This window comes from Xyrauchen texanus, chromosome 4 (assembly GCF_025860055.1).
Source record: "Xyrauchen texanus isolate HMW12.3.18 chromosome 4, RBS_HiC_50CHRs, whole genome shotgun sequence".
Lineage (NCBI taxonomy): Eukaryota > Metazoa > Chordata > Actinopteri > Cypriniformes > Catostomidae > Xyrauchen > Xyrauchen texanus.
Genome location: NC_068279.1, coordinates 34,069,979 through 34,091,366, shown reverse-complemented (window position 1 = coordinate 34,091,366; position 21,388 = coordinate 34,069,979). Strand labels below are relative to the sequence as shown.

The following is a 21,388-nucleotide window of genomic DNA, read 5'->3' as shown; positions in this document are numbered from 1 at the left end:
TTATTTTTTTTTGCAACACAAATCAGTTATTTCCATCACTTTATTCACCCAAGTTAAGTCTGACTAGTGACTTGCTTAATAATAGATTAGGGATGGGAGGATTGATCCTAAAAGTATTGATACTTCCGATACTGGTGTTGTATCGATAATATCGATCCTCGCACAAAAATATAGTTACTAAATAATGTATTTATTTTTTAACTAGGGATATTATTATTTGGTTGACACAAACAATAATCATAAGCTTCAAAGTGAAAAAAAAATGGATTAGGCTATATTAGCAAATCCTTGAGCAGGATGGGAACAGTTTCTTCTTCCACTCATCTTAACATTCATAAATACTGAAAGACACAAGCGCTTGTTCTGTCACAAGACTCGTTCAAACAAGAGAGATCAGTTCCTTGTAGAGGTAATGATAGAAGATAAGAGAAACAGCTTCTGGTTCTAACATTAACTTTCCCTAATGAGTGCATGCTTAGCATACTGGAAACAAGAAATCCCCTGCCCAATTTGAGTTCACCAAAAAAAAAAAAGAATTGTTCAACTAAAATCAATAAAACAGTTCAGGTTACTTAAAAGATGTCAGTTTTGTGAACTTGACAGAAAAAGTTCTAAATATTAATCAAGATTAATTTATTTGAACTAATTTGAATGATTTAGTTTTTCCTTAATACAATTAATTACTTTAAGCACTGGGGTTTACAGTGTGTTGTTGGGCATATGGGCACATTGAATTTCCATTTTTTGGGTGAAATGTCCATGAGGGGTGCCAAAAGTTGAGTTGAGAAGCATTTTTATTTTAAACTGTACAGGCTGTAATCCAGTGAAGAGGAATTAATATTTTATTGACTCTACCCCCAAACCCAAACCCCAAAATTAAACCTAACCATCAGTAGAGTAAAAATGTAATGTTACAGCGAAAAATGCAACCTCTGAATCGTGCTCATCACTGATTATGCTAAGGCGATTACTTCTTGGTTTCAATGCAGGATCTGAACCCAGATCTTCCACATTGCTGATGCAACACACTTTTTTTTTTTTTTTTATCTTTATTTTGTACAATATATCTATTGTTTTCCCATTTAAAACTTGACAAACATCTTTTGTGAAATGTTTTGCTTGAAAAGTGTACTTGTGTTTTCTTGCTTTAAAGTAAATGCAATGCATTGGAGATCATCTATTTTTAAGCATAATTGTCCAAATACTGTACTTTTTAAAGACAATTAATAGGTTTAGGGAAACAATTTGCTAAGTGTTAAATGCATTTAGTCATTCGGATTCCTTTTGAACACTTTTGCAGGCTGCAGTGCATCCTTTGCTTCCATGTGCTTGAGGAATGAGGGGTAAAATGAAAAGAAAATGTAAATCATGTGTAGCACTAAAGTAGCCAGGAAAACCACAAGTATTCCAGTCTCTGTTTCTTTGTTAAAACTGTTCAAATAGGGGAAAATATAACCACCGCTCTGTCTACTAGGGATTCAAATAACGAAATTTCTCATTCATTGATTCAGTGTCTGGCATCCAGCAAAATAATCTAAAACTTAGTCAGCAAAATCAAATATTACTTATAAGTGCAATAAAAATATTCAATTTTAATTCCACTTAATTAATTCCAAGTGTTTCACATACTTTCACAGAGTTCCTTGTCCTAATGCATCAGAGGAACAGATGAAGAACACAGAATAGTGGCACAGTGCAGTATGGTCTCATAGATGCACACACAAAACCTTTGTTGGTTCCATTATCCCAAGCCTGTGGAAACACTGATGCAAATGTACATTTTAAAGATCATGATTCGCAGTGAGTTTTGAGAGTTCCCCTTTGAAGCAGAAGCTCAGGGGCTTCTGGGCAGGAGTATTGCTCTGCTGTGTCCCACTGCTGTTCAGGAAGAGAAAAGTAAAATTCTCCTGTGAATTAATGCAGTGTCTCTTATTCTGTCTTCCCTGCCTCTCCTCTCTTAGTTCCATGGGGTTTGTAAGAATGAATATAGTAATAAACATGGCAAAGAGCTTCTGCTGCTGAAAGAAAGAAAGAAAGAAAGAAAGAAAGAAAGAAAGAAAGAAAGAAAGAAAGAAAGAAAGAAAGAAAGAAAGAAAGAAAGCAGGCAGCTGAATAATGGATGGAAGGTAAAAAGAAGAAGACGGAAAATGTAAAAATATCCTACTTCTAGAAGAGAACAAAACATTATTAAAAATCACAGCAAATGCTTAAGATGTCTTAAAATATATATTAAATGTCTACCAATGAACTCTCCACAAGTATTAGTTAAAGGTGGGGTATGTGATTTGCAAAACGGCCGGCAGATTTTGAAAATACACAACTCTATGGTCCTACCTTCTCTCCTCCAACGCTGGCCCTGACTCCACCCATTCGAAAAACATGGACGCGCAATCATGCACGAGCGAAAACTCAGATGCGCAGTGTTCTAGCAGTGTTCTAGACTCACTAGTCAAACAGTGCATTCACCTGTCAGACAATTTTTCAGAGCAAATTGTTGACACAGCAGGAGGAGGGGTTCGCATACCACTCTTGAAAGGTGTAGAGCTGATTTTCTCATAACTGTAAAAAAAAAGAACATAGCCAGCCCTGGCGTCTGTACAGCAGTCTTCTATTCAAAACAGGATTCATAGAAATGTGGAACAACCCCACTAGCACTATAAAAGCTCTATTCTCCATACATAAATACAATCGCTTCCTGTTACTGGGTCACGAGCTTTGAGTATGCGCACTGAGCGGGACACGCGCGCCAGGGTGGTGGGGGAGGGGGCATGGTACGACCGTTTGATTGACACATTTTCTGTCCAATGATTCTAGATGGTCTTGAAAATGATTGGCTGGAGTTTTTGAGTCCTGCCCGTTCCACAGATGATTAAATTGCTTAATTTTCATTTCAGTGCTTCTAATTTACAGCCAGTAAGTGGGTTAGGAATAGGATTTCAAGTTATTTTGAAAAAATGGTCAAAAAAGAAAATCACATACCCCACCTTTAACATAAAGTCTACATTAAAAAGTCAGCCAGGTTTACATGATATACATGTTATTTTTTTATATAAATACTGTATGTGTAATCTACACTACAGCCAGGGGTGTAACTACAGGGAGGGCAGAGTGTGCAGCCACTCTAAGGCCCAGGGTGGGATGGGGCCCACAACAGTCGACCTAAAGGAGCCATAAAATTATTGTGGGCCCAACGGGTAATGATAAACGATCCAGGCTCCCAAAGGAGTGAGCCCATCAGGTTCTTTGCAGGCCCCTATAAGATCCAAGTTATGCCACTGACTGCAGCCATGCATTTCTAAATCATAAAGAAAACTGAAAGATAAAAGGGCTCATTGAAGGCCTTCCTGTATTTGCAGCTCTCCAGCTCAACCTGTTCTCAATAACACTTACAACTAGGACTCAAACCAATGACTTTGCCTTGTTATTTAAAGGTTGCACCTATAAATATGAAGTCCTCACACTAAAAAATAGTGTCTTTACTAAAACACTTTAAATGCAAAATATGGGACATATGTATGGTAAATTATACACCTTTCAGCTACGTAATAATGATTAATATTCCTGCATTCTTGCACCACCATATGTTCCAATATTTGTTGTAGGCCTATAAGGTAACATCAGTCTAGAGATAAAAATATGTGCTGCATTTGCAATGTCTTATTTGAATAATATTAATCTGCTTCATGACCTCTGTAAGCCCTTTACTCTTAAACAAAAGAAAAAAAGAGTAAGTGGCAGTTAAATGTTGTTGGGTAAGTATGGTACAATACATACAAATAAGAATACCAAGCATACACAATTTAAAAAAACATAAAGATTTTGCTCCTTTTAGACTACCGAAGTGTATAATCTGGTGTGGTTAATCAACAGCTTTGTTTTGAATTAATGAATTTAATTAATTGATGGAGAATGAAAATACCCTAAAGTCTGTCAAATGGGATTTTCGCATGAAACCTTTTGAAAAAAAAAAAAAAGGGATAGTTCACCCAAAATATGAATTCTCTCATAATTTACTGACCATCATGCCATCATAGATGTGTATGATTTGTTTTTTTCAGCAGAACAAAAACAAATATTTTTAGAAGAATATAACAGCTCTGTAGGTCCTCACAATGCAAGTGAATGGTGAACCAGAACTCAGAAGGTCCAAAAAGGACATAAAGCAGCAAAAAGTAATCCATATGACTCCAGTGGTTAAATCCATATCTTCTGAAGCAATGTAATAGGTGAGGGTTAGAAACAAATCAATATAGCTTTTTTCCCCCACTATCAATCTCCACCGTTGACCAGCCCCAACCGGTAGGTGGTTGAATGTGAAAGTGACTTCCACACCATAATGTGGAAGTAAAAGTAAAAGTGTAGATTTACATTAAATACTTACTTAAATATTGATCTGTTTTTCACCCACACATGTATCATATCGCTGCTGAAGATATAAAATGTAACAACTGGAGAAATATTCTTCTAAAAATATTTGTTTGTGTTCTGCAGAAGAAAGAAAGTAATACACAACTGGGATGGCATATGGGTGAGTAAATGATGAGAGAAATGTCATTTTTGGGTGAACTATCCCTTTAACCATAAATAAATAAATACCTTTTTCATAAAGAAAATTAAGCCTACATTTAGGATCATTAGGTTTTATTGCATTGTGACTCTTTCTTTTTCAGGACAGTGAAGCACATTTTACCCTCCAATTTTCATTACTGTAATGTGTCTGGATATTTTATTTTCATTATTGCCATGTCATGATTGATTGTGTAGTTTTTCATGTGTGTGTGTGTGTGTGTGTGTATGTATGTGTATATATATATATATATATATATATATATATATATATATATATATATATATATATATATATACACCACAGTTAGTTCGGTCCTCGAATCTGATTGGACGAGAGAAGCTCCATGAGCACTGATGGTGTGACAGCACCAGCACTCAGACACTTCACTGTGTGGATCACTCTGATGTGTTTTTGCTGTTCTCAACTAAAGTGTAAGCATAGTCCATATGTGTTAGGAGTTATTGTCTTTATTTTTGAAATTACATATGTTAGCCAGCAGGTGGTGGCAAAGGATCATTTTTGTGTGTAATATGAGCCAGTTGGTGAAATAAAGGGAATCCTTAGTCATTGTTTACATAGAACAGTGCTCTTTAAGTTTCCACATTGGATACATACTGTTTAAAATGGCGGAGGACATCGCTGTTTCTATAGTGAATGACATTTGCGCACTGGCTACCCTGAAATAGAGAGGAATACCCCGCTTGGACGTCTATATTCCACTGAGAAAGCTGACCTTCAGAAAACTATAAGCATCTCTGTTTGGGTGTGGCAACAGGTGATCGCACACTCCATCTCTCTCTCTCTCTCTCTCTCTCTCTCTCTCTCTCTCTCTCTCTCTCTCTCTCACACATACACACACATACACAGACAGACAGACAAACACACACATCTGTCCTTGTTTAGCCAATGCTTGTTAGAGACAGCACAAGCCCTGATACTATTTCTGAAGTGAACTTTTTGAATTACTAACGGAGACATGGATGCATCATTTGTTTAGAACCAGCAACGGCAGATTCTGATCGGTCACATAATAAAGTAGTTCCATGCACAAATACGTTTTTATGACCATACACAGTTTTTCCTAATTTTTTAAAATGTACTTGTTCATTAACCTGTTGTATTTAAGCAATATCACACTCGCAATCGTGCTATATGGCTCTAAATCAGCACTGCTGTAAATACCTACGGAACTCGGCCTGCGGCCTCGTGCCTGCGGTCGAGTCACAGCAGTGCTGATGTAGGGTCATATCGCACTCTTGCTTGTGTGATATTACTTATATATATATATATATATATGTGGCAGCGTCCGGGAGAGGAAAGCGCTAAGGGCGCTTACACCTGAGCTAAATTATGCCTAACACCTGTCTCTAATTCCAGTGAGCACGAGGAGAGCGGCATAAAAGCAGACACAGAGCCTCCAGTCGAGAGAGAGTGCCCTACAAGCCAACCCAGTGCGCTTGTATACCATTTTGTTTACTGTGAATCTGTGAGAGAGAATACGTCAATTAAAAGCCTTACCTTTAGTTCACAACCCCGTTTCCTGTGTCTTCCTTCCCGTTAGGGTCTTACAATATATATATATGAAAAGCAGTGTCACAGGAGTCCTGCAACCTAAGTGATGCTTCTGCACACGTTTCCATTAAATTAACGGAATTAGCTAATTAAATTAATTTAATCCCAATAAATGTACTTATATATATATATATATATAATTTTAAAGTATATATATATATATATATATATATATATATATATATGAGCACAAAAGTACTTGGATACAGCAGGACCATCCCGCTATCACAACCACAGAGAGGACTAGGTGTATGTGTGATAAATCTCAGATCGGAAGGAGGTGAAAACAGTTAAGACTCTCGACCTGTTTTACATCAGAGGAAAAAAACGTGTTTCCCGGGGCTAAAGTGAAATACACCGAGTGTCCCACCCATTTGGATTCTGCCGTTCGCTCTTTGTATTGGAGGCTGCCGGGGAGGAGCAAGGCTCGTCTTTATCAGTAAGACAGCGCCACTGCTTGAGCGCTGCAGCGCGCACTGTTTGTACACACACTATCACCGTGTGATCGGGATCGGCTCTGGCACTCTCTGTTATCTCACAGTGCGCACCACTGCAGCAGAAAAGCCTCCTTGAAAAAAATAAATAGACATAACTGACACCTGTCCAAGGATAGAAATAATCAAGTGGGAGAAACAAGTTTTACCGTCAGTATCACTGCGCGATTGTAACCTTGGTTTACCTGCTGTTTGGTGAGGATGGGACTGTTCCTCGTCTCCATCGCGCTCTGCGTACACCTCGCTGTCCCGCATCTCATCAAAGGTGAGTGGCAAAGCAGCCAAGATTCATTTTCACGAGTACAGATTTGTTTCCGCGGCGTCCAGATGTTGCTTAACTTTAAATTCCGACAGGAAAGTAAAGCAAACATTTTACTTTTAAAAACCAGCACGTCAGAATGACCTTATAAAGGTTCATTTACAGCAAAACCTTCTGGAATTAATAACATAATGCATGAATAGTTTGCTACTCTCAGCAGAAGTCGGATGTGAATATTTTAAATGCCATTCATTACAGCTGATGCTCTTTTTATTGTTCAGGTTGAGATAATTATTTAACGGTATCCCATTGACAGGCTGGTACGGCTTTCCTCATACTCACACGGGCTTTGCATCATACATAGGAAGAGACTGATCCGTTGTCACGCTGGACAGACTTTGGATCTATTTATTGGGGATGAATGGTTGTTTCTCCCCGTGCTTATCGATCTCCGATCACAGTGATTTTTATTTGTTCTTCTATAGAAGACTTGAGAGTGACGCACATTCATTCGGATTCAAACGCGCTTTCAGTCTGAGAGTGGACTTGTAGTCTGGTACACTGGGTACTCGTTTCATAAGAGCTTCACATCACTTGGCCTTTATTCTCATCAACATTGTTGGTAGAGTAGGTAATGTTGAACGCTGCCATGACTTATGACTTAGGACACATGTATCCCACTTGTAATCACACAAATATTTGAGTTTTGGGATGAATTTTGGGTTAAGTACTGTGGCATTTGTGACATTTAACTTATATGGCACTCTGTTTTTAAATTACATCAAAGGTGATTTTAAATGTCCAACACTTTTGCACCATTGTGCAAATAAAAATATCTACATGTAGCAACCACGAATATAGCCTACACTGGATAAATAAAAAAATATACTAGAGGCACCATTTGGGCTTCTTGATATGTCACAACGTTGAAACCCTTTAAAGGAGACTCAGATATCCTATTCATGTACCCAAGGAACTTCAAGAAATATTCCAAGTTTCTCAAAGCCTTTCCATTATGATGGGGTAATAAGAACCATTGTGCTTTAGAGTTGTTGAAGGAACTAATTTTAAGTTTCTTATAGAAATGAAAGGGTGTCTGGAGGATCTCCAGATGGTTCCAACAGTGTAGCATCTTAAAAAAAATAAATAAAAAAAATGAGGCCACAAGTACCTTTTAATTTTCTCAGCGACAGCTTATCTCTTAGTCAATACTGAATGCTGGCATTACTCAGGAAACAAGGCACATATATCCCTGTTCAGTGGTGTAATCTGGATCATGTAGGCCTCAGTGTAAAGAAACCATCGAGCCCCTCCTTGGGGGGTCTTGGTCATTTTTTATCACCCCTCGGGCCCGCGGTCATTTTTATGGTTTCTTTTGGTCGACTGTTGCAGGGCCCCTCTCACCTCGGGCCCTAGGGTGGCTGCCCACCCTGCCCTCCCTCTAGATATGTCCCTGTTATAAAAATCATTGTTTTGAGATAAACAATTTTTGTAAGTACGGTGGCATTTGTTTATTAACATATTTGGCACACTATTTTCATATTTCAAAGTAAGGCTGGGCGATATGGCAAAAAATATTATCACAATATTCTTTTTCATATTATTTGATATCGATATTTATCACAATATTCAATCATATTTGCACATTGCAAATTTGTTTTAATTTCCAAAAAAGAAGATAAAACTAAATCCTAAACAGTCTAAATAGTCTTTACAAAACTGTGTTGGGGGCCCAGACACAGCCAATGCAGTGGTGTCTGAGAGATCTTCTATGAAAATATTACAATATTTTATAGTGTTTACAACTGAGTGCAGTTGGATATGAATGTTATAAGATGATCTGTTAATTTTGAAATCTATTTGCTTATTATTAAGGGCTTGGAATATGCTGATTAATAAAACTAAATTTAGAAAGAAAAAACTTTATAGTCTAAAGGCGCTCTAGAAACACGCACCTCATGTTTACTCACATGTGGGAAAGAGGAAGCGGGTGTGGAATGGGACAGGGCATTAGTGAAGCATGTTTCAGTGCTAGAGAAAAATATTGAAGAATACAGCGCAGAAAGATCAGATATGAAGTAACAGGCACTGTTGTTTTGTCACGCTGCTCACTAGAGACGATGAGAGGTCGTAACCTTCGTCATGACGTCTTGCAGTCAAGATGGAATCAATCTGGGGTTCAGATCCAGAACGAGGTCACCTGCGTAGTGGGGGCAATAGCAACTTCATACAGTCTGAGGTTGCGTTTCCACTGACACGGATGAAATCCGCACAACGCCACTCCCAACGCTAGGGAACTGCTTGTCTCGCGCTGCTGTGAATTTTACAATCCACCTCGCGAGCTTGACGCTACGGCTTCCATAGGAAGGAATTGAAAGCACTCGCTCACATTCGCTGACTATGCGCCGGTGGAAACATACGATAAGAAAGCCAAACTGCTAGCGTTTTTAGCAACATGCATGTCTAGATGTAGAACACAGAATTACTCAAAAGCTTATCGTAGATATCATGGAGTTTTTTATCGCGATAAATATTGATATCGTTTTATCGCCCAGCCCTATTTCAAAGGTGATACTACATATTAATATAGATTCTATGTCAGACACCTTTGCACTATTGCAATACAAGCCAAAGCCTCTATGTAGGCCTACAGTAGCTGATACAAATATAGCTACTGTAGAGTTTCAGTGCGTTCTTAAAGACTGATGTACCTGTTTTCTGTTTAAGTAATATTTTAGTATGATCTGCATGAGTGCTGAAATATATGGGGCTTGTAAAGGCAGTGCATTGCAAATGAGTTATTATTTAAGTGCTCCACTGATTACTGACAGACATTAATGGGATATTTCACCCAAAAATGAACCTTTTCTCATCATTTACTCACCTTCATGCCATCCCAGATTACTTTCTTTCTTGAGCAGAACACAAACAAAGCTTTGAAGAAGAATATCTCAGCTCTGTAGGTTCCTATAATACAAGTGATTGGTGATCAGACCGTTGTAGTTCCAGAAATCACATAAAGGAAACAATCCATAAGAATCCAGTGGTTAAATATATATCTTCCTTATTTTCTGAAGTTATATAATAGGTGTGGGTGAGAAACAGATCAAAATTTACATCTGAAAGTCACAAGTGGTACCTGTTTAGCTTCACTTTCAAATCTGAAAGTGAAAGTTAAAGTGGAGATTTAGAGTAAAAAAAAATGATTAAATGTTCTGTTTCTCACCCACACCTATTATATTGCTTCTAAAGATATACATTTAAACACTGGTGTCATATGGATTACTTTAATGTTTCCTTTATGTGGCGCTACAAAGGTCTGATCACCATTCACTTGCATATGGACCCAGAGCTGAGACATTTTTAAAAAAAAATCTAAAGTTGTATTCAGCTGAAGAAAGAAAGTCATACACATCTGGGATCACATGAGGGTGAGTAAATGATAATATAATTTTCATTTTTGGGTGAACTAAGGTCTGAAGACTTCTAATCTTTAAGGCAGACTCAAAGGCAACTATTATCGCTTTCTAATTGTGAGAATCAGAATCAGAATCAGAAAAAGCTTTATTGCCAAGTAAGTTTTTTACATACAAGGAATTTGTTTTGGTGTTGTAGGTGCGTTCACACAATCTCTAAATATATTAAACAAATGTGGATGCTATTCAGAGCAATGAAGTATGCACACATCAGCCCAAGCTGATGGCTTGGATACAGGAGCCAGGCAAAATATTATTGTGAAATATCTGAAGAGGGGTTTAATGTTTTTATCCTGCTTGTAGCTTCCCAGCCTTCTAAGCTTCGCAGATCTGTGATTTTAAGTGCGGTTGCCTCTTCCAGTCTAGCTGTGCTTGGAGTTCTATTTGTAACTGAGCCTCCCGGTGTCAAGTCTGCTGCTGCAGCTTGGAGCTGCTGCCTCCTCCTTCTAAAATGGATTCTTAGCTACGATACCTCAGGGTGTAGTTGTTCCTTGGCTTTGTAAGAGAGTGAAATCATCAGCGGCAGTTCTCCAATTAATCATAGAACATTCAGGTATCACACATTTGAAGGTGTGATTTGGTGGCATGCCACAGTTTTAGTCACGTTTCCTTTGTGTATTTAACACCGGAATAACACAGGAATTTCATATAATTTATTTTCTATTAGGCCACATCCACAAAAATGCATTTTATTTTTGGTAAAAAAGCATTGATTTTGCAACGTTTATGCCTCACATCCACATTGGAATGCCAGCTTTCCTAAAACACTTTCTAGTAGTGCAACTAGAAAACAATGAATTGGCCTCAGTCAAAGGTAACTAATATACATACATACACTTCATTTAAATGTGATTTTTAAAAGTACTTTCTTCCAGTTTAAAATACTTATTCCAATTTAATGTGCAGCGACAACCATGCATAGACCATTTGTGGGTAGAGTTCACGAGGAGTGCAAACTCTGGCTTTGTAGTGCTTTCGAAACATAACTTGTTGAAGCATACAAAATCACAAGAGATTTTGTCTTTTCCCCCAGCACTGAGACACTCTGGGGAAGTTAAATGTCTATTATCCTAAGTTATCAGAAAATAATAATAATAATCAGTTTTCATGAAAAATGAAACATCTGACAGGATGTCATCTGTTTTTCCCATTCTTTGTGATTCTGCGTGGGAGATTTCAGTGGCTCTTTTGCTATCATTGATGTAGTGTTAGAGGCCACAGCTGCTGGCTTGAGCAAATCGATGCTGCTTAAACATCTCTCTCCTGGTAAGGCTCACTGCGTTCTCTCATGCCATTTTGCAATAAATCAGAATGCTGTGTGGCTGATACAAAGGCATTTTGTAGGTTAACCGACAAACTGCCTCAGACAGACTGTGAAATAACACTTGCTGATGACAGGAGGCTTGCTGCTCTATGCATGTATTATTATTATTATTATTATTATTATTATTATTATTATTATTTGTGCATGTGGACAACATCCAGCTTGAGTTACTGGGATTAAATACTCTTTTTCAAAGACATTAATGGCCAAAACGTTTGGTATCATTGTATGATGTTTACGTAGTCCCGAATGCACAAGTGAGCAAGTGTCTGAGAAGGCAGAATGTTGCAAACAAGCAAGTTTGGGAGGAAAGGAAATGCTGCATTAGGTCAACGAACACTGCATTCTTTAAGTTTGACTAAAATGCAAACTCAGAATGAGGTAAAGCAGCCCTACAGAACTTTTTACTTTCTAGCGTCATATGTTGTTGAAACTTAAAATTACAAGCAACTTGCGGAATAACACTTTACGTGAGTTGTTTCGGTAAATCGATGAAACTTATGGTTTGAGGTTACTTGCTTTGCCTGTGATCTTGACTCCAATATTTTCACCTGCAGAACCGGTCATGATGTGATATTTTATGGTTGATAATATGTTATTCGATTAAATATTTATAACCATAATATTCCTTGCTTTGAGGAGAATAAACAACACTCTTATTTACATATTTTGAAAGAATTAATGCATTTATACATTTCCAAGTAATGTACCTAAAAACCAAAACAACTTTGCCAAACAGTTAACAGATACACATCCATCCATTTTGTTGTATTGAATGGTGTGACGGTGTCTGACTGAACGGTGTAGCTTCCCCAGCCAGAAGACACAACAGCCATTACATCGTATATGTGTTTACGGACACGACATAAAGACACAAGGATGAATGACATAAGCCTGAGATTTTGCACCAAATCTGACCTGACAGCTCAAAATGCTGATCATTTTTGTAGGCATACCACAGTTAGTCAGGGTCAGGCAAGGAGGTTGTATTGAACATTCATTTTTTGTATTTATTTATTTTTATTTTTTATCATGTACTCACTCAATAATGGAATTTTGTTCATACAAAAAAAAAAAAAAAAACGTATTACATTTACTGTTTAAGAAAGTATAGGTATCCTCTATTAACATGTTTGTGCTTGTATGTATTTTGTATAGTGCATCTTTGAACTACAATGTAGACTTAGAATTCTTTATTTATCATTATTTACTGTATTATATTTTCTGCTTTTTACGGGGTATTCTATCCGTAATGGTGTAACTATTTTATCCTAGCTCGCAGACAGGACTGTGTTTGACAGGGGACCCATGTTCAGAGTGAGAGAAAAAATTTTCTGGTTGGTTAAGCCATATCACCTGTGTAAAAATAAATTATAAATAAATTAATATTTATTAAAATAAAAAAATATTTCCTCATTGCATACACCAGATTCCTTTTTTTTTTTTAATTACATGACCACAGATTTTTCCCATAGTCAATATCTTGGTGTTGTGAGTTTAGTGTTGACTTTTTTTTTGTCTTTCTTTTTTTAGAATTCTAGTTAAACTGCTTTCATAGTTAAGCAAATGACTTTTTCCGCTTTGAGAAAAACATGTAGCTTTATTACACAATTTTATCATTTGAAAGGCTCACAAGGCTCATTCTGCTGGTCACTAAAAGAGGTTGATGGTTTTTCATTCTTCTTCAACCTTCAATTTTACTCTTAATAGTTCCTTCCTTAATGAGTGGACAGAGGCCATTCCTTGCTAGATCACTGGCTCTAGGATTACGGACCACAATTATTCATTTATGAAGCCCTCATTGAATCCAAAGTGCAACATGGCTGCTCTGGAGAAACATAACTTAATCTTCCCATAATGACCTTCCCTTCTGATGTGGTGTCATTGAACTTTAGTCATTGTCCTTCTTTTCCATACGCCGGGGTGTAATTGTGGTTATCACTGTCTGGACTGTGCCCATTTAATCCTAATAATAATAAAAGATGGATTCATTATTCACTTGTTTTGACAGACTAAAGGCACCAGTGATATTTGAAGATGAGATAGACTCGACATGTGTTGCGTTATGTTGAGGCACCCCGATCTCTGGAAATAGATCATGCTAGACTGTGTGGAGAATACAAGAGGACCTTGATGTTTCTGGTGGGGTGCAGCTGCCTTGGTGTTAAGGATGCGCCTTTAGGGCTAGCATCAAATGTCACAGAGATTTTGAGTTTTCTCAATAATGGTGACTCTACAAGATGCCAAGACCTCTGGATCACTCTTCCTCTGAAGCATTCTGGGCTTGGCAGTGAGCTGAAGTCCACTGAAAATAGATATTGCAGTAGAGTACTGTATATCTTTGAGTCTTGTCTTGATCTCTGAGAAAATACATAAACAGCAAGACTGATTCTGCAGATAATCTGTTTTTCTCACACAATGATTGTGTTCAAAGCTGTGGAGAAGGTATAACAAAAGAGATCTGTGCTTTTTTTGTGCATGATTTTGAAGAAATGGTGGCATGGTATAGGATGAATATTGACATTTTGTCTGATTTAGATGGTGCCACATAGCTTGACTCTTGGTATATTACTTGTAATAGTTCCATTATAAAATGGATAGATCTGACTCTAAATTCTGATTGGATGATTTGAAGCAAGTGTAAAATGACTTGCTTTGTTGCATGGCAAGTGTAGTTAGGATAAAGCCTGTAGTTAAGATAATGATGAACTATATTTGTCACGTTCCTCTGTTGTCTACCCTGTGTTCTGTGTCTCACTATTCACGTTCACGTCATGTTTCCTTGTCTGCTCCGTGTTTTCCATTTCACCCATCACCGTTCACGCTCCATGTCACGTTTTCCTTGTTGTCCGCCCCGTGTTTCACTGTCCTTGTCTAAAACTACATTTCCCACAATTCTCGGCCTCCCTCACTGCCTGCACTCATCATGGTTCTCACCTGTGTCTAATCCAGTCATCACTCCCTGTGTATTTAAGCCCTGCTTTTTGTTCACTCTCTGTCGATTGTTGAATGTTCATGTCTGGTTTCTTGTTGTGCATTTGCCCTTGTTTCCTGCCCTTCGTGTTCATTCTTCCAGCTGTGTGTTCGTTTATGTTTAGTTAAGTTTTTCCCATCGTGGACTGTTCTTTTGTTCTTGTGTTTGTTTATTTTGCTAGTTTGTTAATAAAACCTGCTTTTGGATCCGCAACCCCTGTCTGCCTTCTCCTGCTTCCCGCATTTGTTACAATATTATAGGGATGCACCGATACCACTTTTTCTGTTCCGTTCTGATTCCGATATCAGAAATTTCAGTATCGGCCAATACCGATCCGGATCCGATACCAATGTTTTTTTTTTTTTTTGCATATTCAGTTTAGAATATATTTACATTATTGTGTTGAACTAATTGGGTGTGCTCTTTAATATGTAAAGAAACACAAACCTCTAACTACACATTATTTCAATATAAATGTATAGCTAATTAAGAAACACTCTATTTTTAACTAGTATAATGGATAATGAAGCAGCAAAATTAACAGTAATTCCAGTAAAAGTCATCAGTAGAAAAGTTTATTTTTGTGCAAACATTTTTCAACTTGTATCTGGACCTTGGATCTGTTCAATTTAGTTGTAAGATGTCAGCTCACTTTTCATTCACACAGTTATTTTTTGGAAACCATTCAACTTAAATATTATTATAATTTGTAAACAAATGATAATAATAATATATTATATATTAATTTAAATTAATGTATCTCAATCATGCACCTTTTGTCACGGATCCACCGGTCTCTCTCTCTCTTTTTCCTCACTGCCACAGCGCTCACTCTCCCCTGAGTTTTGAATACATGCACCTGCATATCATTAGTGGCTAATCAAGGACTGTATATATATACCCCACTTTCACCCAAACACTTTGTCTGTTCTTATCGATAGAATTTCTGAGACTCCAGACCTTTCTACTATGTCAGATATACCTGTGTCTTCATTATTGCCTGCAGGTATCATAAGACTGTTGTGAGTTATCTGTTCATTTTGTCTATAACCTTTCTGCATATTACTCACCTGCTGTTTGCCACTCTGCTCGACTGGATTTACTCACAATGTTTACATCACTGTTTCAATCATCTGTTCAATAAATCCTGCTACTGAATTGATATATCTGCCTCCATGACACCTTTAAATTTTAAACCCTCACACTTTTATTTTGACATTCTGAAATCTACAGGAAGTCTGTGCCTGTTTGTAGGAAAGTTCACAGAAGTTTAATATGCTGCTTATTCAAATTCTGGTAAAAATGCACCTCCGGTGCCGTTCTAAATGCATATGAGTGAACCACCTATTGAGCATTTTCATGAAATATTATGCACTGTGTGAATTCTAAAAATAGCCGCACGTGTGTGTAGAGCAGCACCATTCAATAATGTGCTGAAGATGCGTATGCATTTTATATATTTACTTATAAAACACATGATTCACAGAGCTATCGCACATCTTCAAGTGGCTTTGAATAAAATGTACGAGTCATATGAACTACTTTAATTGTGTTTTAATGGTTCTTTTATGTTATTTTTGGAGCTTGACAGTAATGAACATGACTAACACACAGTATCAGATTTGGATCGGGCTCGTCGGACCGATACCCGATAAGTTTAAAAAAGTCAGTATTGGAGCAGACACATATCCAGGTATCGGATCGGTGCATCCCTACTATATTACTGTATTAATTGGATAAATTGTTTATTCTGATTATTATTAATAATTATTTTTGGTGCCTTTAATCATATTCTCCTTCATGCTGTTGCATGTTGAACATCCCTCTCTTGTGGTGCAGTCACTGTGATGCAGGGCCTCCCTTGTGTCTTATTGCTTTATTTTAAAGGAATGTCACACAAATATTGCTCAGTTATTTAATTATTTACTCACCTTAATGTTGCTCCAAATCAAATTGCTTTCTTTCTTGCGTGAAACATACAATGCCGATTATTTTTTTCTTCATAATGTGCTGTGAGTAGTGATTCAGATCTGTCAAGCTAAAAAAAATAAATAAATACACAAATGAACACCATAAACCAGAGTAAAAATAATCAATGCGACTCAAAATAATCAATGCGATTCGTGCACTATATTCTGCATTTCCCGAGGCAATATGATCCCTTTTTTTAGGTTAAATAAAATAAAATAATATTAATTAAAAAGTGCACTCAGTAAGTTTTTGCTAACTAAAAAATGTTTACACATATTTGTTTAGAAATATGTAAAAAAAAACTCCAGTCATATCAGTTACACAAAAATAGCAGATTCATTTTCAGGGATGCAAACCCATTATATATATATTATTTTCCTTCAGTTTGTGAAATGCCAAACATGACTTTTCATCCAAAAAGGAAACTATAATTGTCTAATAATAATGAGTTATAATAATGTCCTTACCTTCTTTATCAAAATTTTGCATGTCTTCAAATCTACTGACTTCAGTATGTTTTAGCATTATAAGAACAAAGCAGATCTACTGTATTATTATATCAGCAAGATTTTAATAAAAAGACATCAATAGTACCTATAATAATATTAGTAATGTTGAGTTTCAATAATGTCCTTTCTTCATTGTAAAGCACCCAACGTGACTAGCGTTGAAGAAAGCATCACGGAGGGGTGATTTTACAAGCTTGCCATGCAAGAAAGCAGGAGGTGTGCACAATAAACATTGAAAACGTGTATTTGGAAGAGAAAAAATGTAATTACTTTGATTTCAGAAAGTAAAAAGAGGACTGGTTTCTGTTAAGGTCTTAGCATTTTCTTGGCGAATGTAATTACTGTAGTTCAATAACTGTGGTCTTTGGATACCTGGAAATGATACAATTATATTTAATTAAATAAAAAATGTAAAACATTTACATCGCTTCATGAATGTGGACAGTTTTAAAATATTTCTTGTTGCTTTTTACTCTGTAAGACATCACTTGTAAACCAAAAATGTGTGTGAAAAACACTTTGGTGTGAAGTCACTTCATAGACTTAAATGTATTCGGCGGCACTGACGCAAGTCATGTGAGAGCCCCTCAACATGTATAAACACCAACTTACCAGCACTGTGAAAAACTTTAGTAATTTGTTTCACATCAGGTCAAGTTTTTTCTGTTCCTTTTGTCATATTTGAAGGCTTAATGACCTACAGTGGGTGTACAGTGGAATCACCACCTTTGAATGAAGGGCATTCATAATGAGTGATGAATTGGAATTACAGATGGAGTTTATGTCACTCCCAAGCAAAATAACCCTCTTCTTCTCAGTGTGAAACAAATCATCCTTTCTCAGAAAATGTCTACCCAGGGGTGGATCTACTCACTAAAATCAGTTGGGTTAAAAATGACCCAACACATAGCCCAATGGTGGGTTGATATATCACCGACCCATTGTTGGGTTATTTTAACCCAATTCATTGTGTAGCAAATTTTACCCAGTAAATTGGGTTATAAAATAACTCATTTGTTGAGTTTTATTTTTGGGGGTGCCAAAATGTTGCTTTAACTATCCTAGTATTATTGGTACTATTATTATTGCTGACATTATTAGGGCCCAAGCACTGAAAGTGCAGAGCCCTATTGTTCTTCTAAGGATTAATTCTTCTTTTCAAGGTTTGCGGTACTTTTGGAGTATATAACATGCGTGAAAACTCTTGAAATCAGAGTCGCTGGCCATTAGGGCGTGGCAGAGTTACAGGTGGGGGGGTGCAGAAGGGGCTCTTCGGTGCCACCTAGAACATGAGCATGTTCGGGGGGCTATCTAGCACATCCCTTTTGAGGTACAGTCACCAAACTTTGTACACATATAGATCTCATCAAGCCAGACAACTTTCGCGTTGACAGTCATAGGCTCTGCCCTAAAGGAAGTTGGCCATATTGGATTGTTTGAAAAAGGCATGCTGAGGAATTTGAAATACTCCTCCCAGAGATTTAATGTTACAGGTACCAAATGTGGGCGACATCATGCCAGGACATTGACGATGCTAAATTGCGAAGGTATTTTTCATATATCGAACGGCGTTGTCATGGTGAAGTGACAAAATAACTTAAAAAAAATGGAATAAGGAATAGTCTTGTATCTTTTGCGTGCAGAAAATTAAAACCATCAAAATTGAGCCAAATGTTTGTCCTTGCTGGCTAATCACTTTGATGTGACTAATGTGGGTCACGGTCGTAGCACCTCCAACTGGTGGAAGGAAGTGTGTCACTTTTAACAGACGTTGAAAAATCCCTATTATATTTGAGAAAAAATTTAATGTTATAAAGTTTAATGTTAATAAACATATGTATAAAATTTTATATAAATAAAATATTGTAAAAATATCAACTTAAATGTAAAAATACAAGAAAACCCATGTTTAATCCACTGTCTATTAATTCTCTGAGTGGCAATTACAAGAAATTTCCAATAGAGGACATTCAAGCTCCATTGTTGAATGATTCCCAACAGTTCTGAGTCTGAGTCCAGAATGGGCGGGGACTGAGTTCATGAGCTGGTTGAGGTCTTTTGCAGTCGAATCCCATAAAAAAAATGCAAACAATATATACATCAACTGAGGTGCGAATACAATCTTTGTTAATTAAAACATATAGTTGTATATGGACGGATTAGAACCTTTAACCTTTTCCAGCCGGAGCATTCAAATTTGGGAACAATTATTCCCATGGTTCCTGTCTCAGTGTCTTCACCGTCCAATCACCGATTTTATTTCTGAAATCTGCCAGATACCTATGAAAATATAAGCTAAAGGCACATATGATTGGTAGAAAGAAATGCAACCGGACGGAGATTCTCACATGCGTGTGCGCATCTCCTTTCCTCCTTGTCTGCCTGTCAGACTTGTCAACTTGCGTCACATGCACGCGCGTGCACACACACACACGCAGCGGAGAAAATGTTAGAGAGAAGCAAGGCGAGGGGTTCTGACATAAGTGAGTGTGTGTGTGTGAGTTAAAGCAGTGTTTCTCAACTGGTCTATTTGGACTGGGTCGCTGACAGCAGGGAAAGAACAATGACATGGTTCTCCCATTGAAGATATTTCGGCGGCCGCCCAAGTGATAGACTATTTAGGACTGCCGAGGCTGATTTAATGATAATCTCTCAAACAGCTGAAGCAGACATGGGCAATTTACAGCCCGCGGGCTGGATCATTTATCGTAAAAGTGTTTGTTTTTTCATTGGATATTTCAGTTAACTTGCATTGGGACCTAACTTGTCTCCACAAGCGTTTAACATGCTCAGGGTTGCCAGATAAGAGGTGCAACACCCCCAGATTTATACTTGCGCAAATTGGAAATATTCTGGTAACCATGCACGCGAGTGCACTTTTTCTATCAATTTAGCGATCTGTAGTGCAATATTCTGCTCAAGGTAGTGTTATACGGCTACTCTGTGTCCTGCTTGTGATGTTTGGTGCTACTAATTTTGCAGGTAAAACTTCTCCGTGATTAAATTAAATATAAAATTAGATATAGGCATCATTGACACACAGAGGAGTAATTATTGACATACGAGCAAAAGCAAGCCAGAGACGAATATGTAAATGTTTCTTTATTTGTGCAATTTAGAAATGTTGAAGTCCCTTAGCACCTGTTTGTTAATCTAACTCTTGCAGTAATCATTTATCATAGTTATGCAGCCTGTGTTCTGAAAGGCAAACCATTGAGGAGACCCAAATCATGACCCTTTAAGCATGTAAACGGGTAATGTTTTAGAAAAAAAGAAGTAAACTCGCCCGCTTTGCGACAAACATTAAAAGTTCTATAAATGTATGTTTTTATTATTATTAAAACAGACACCTGATGAAGAAAGTGTTCAATTGAATAATAAATTAACAGGGAAGTAGATATGGCAAAATACATTTATAAGCTCAGCCTTTATTCAGTTTTTTTAAAGCCTGATAGAAAAGTACCTTTGTAGAGCTTTGTAATACTTTAGGCAATTGCAGAATAGTCTCACTAGTCACAGATACACTTCGGAAAATTGAGTACACAACTATTTCTGGGCTTAATAGATACAAAAACCAAATCAAAGCAGAACACTGTATCTCAAAAGTAATACAATGTAGCCCCCTATGCACTTCTTGAAGGCCGATGTGGTCCCCTACCAAAATAGTTGCCCACCCCTGGCACACGTGTGCAACAACCAGGTTTCTGCGGAGCGCAGACCTCAAAACTGATGCGACCAATTTCAATTCTAGTGAGACTTTTCTAGTTTAAAGCATTATGGAGGAAGTCAAGTCGAATCTCTCAACAGTAGGTAGCCCTGATCTGCCAAACAGCACTGAGGAGGAAAAGAGCAACCGCTATGGCCAAATAATAATAATAATGATAATAATAATTACACACATCACCTTTACAAATTTGTTTCAGGATTTTACATGAGTAAAAGTAACTGTTATATTTTGACTGTTATAGTTTAATTTGAAACAATCTAAAGGTAGAATCTATTAGACCTCATTTTATATCAACAGTGACAGTTGTAGTTAAAGTATCAATATGTGTTTCAGCTAGTATTTTCTTTTCATAAATACATTAATTTATTTTTATTATTGCTATTATATAAGACTAGCAGACTGACCTAACCATGGTAATGAGGAGCCTTTCCTTCTGTGTATAAATATGTAATATTAGGTAACGAATGGTATAATGATGGGCTCATATAAGTAAATATGCTCTTACATTTTTA

The 21,388-nt window shown here is 37.1% G+C and overlaps 1 protein-coding gene across 5 annotated transcripts in view; it reads left to right on the top strand.

The window, feature by feature from the left end:
• The first annotated feature begins 6,604 nt into the window (after positions 1-6,604).
• LOC127639989 (EGF-like repeat and discoidin I-like domain-containing protein 3) overlaps positions 6,605-21,388 on the top strand; it is a 325,228-nt gene continuing 310,444 nt past the window's right edge. For all 5 annotated transcript variants that reach the window (XM_052122382.1, XM_052122366.1, XM_052122373.1 and 2 more), the window contains exon 1: positions 6,605-6,901. In XM_052122382.1, the coding sequence (XP_051978342.1) occupies positions 6,838-6,901 (64 nt within the window). In that variant the 5' untranslated portion in view covers positions 6,605-6,837. The remainder of the gene's footprint in view (positions 6,902-21,388) is intronic.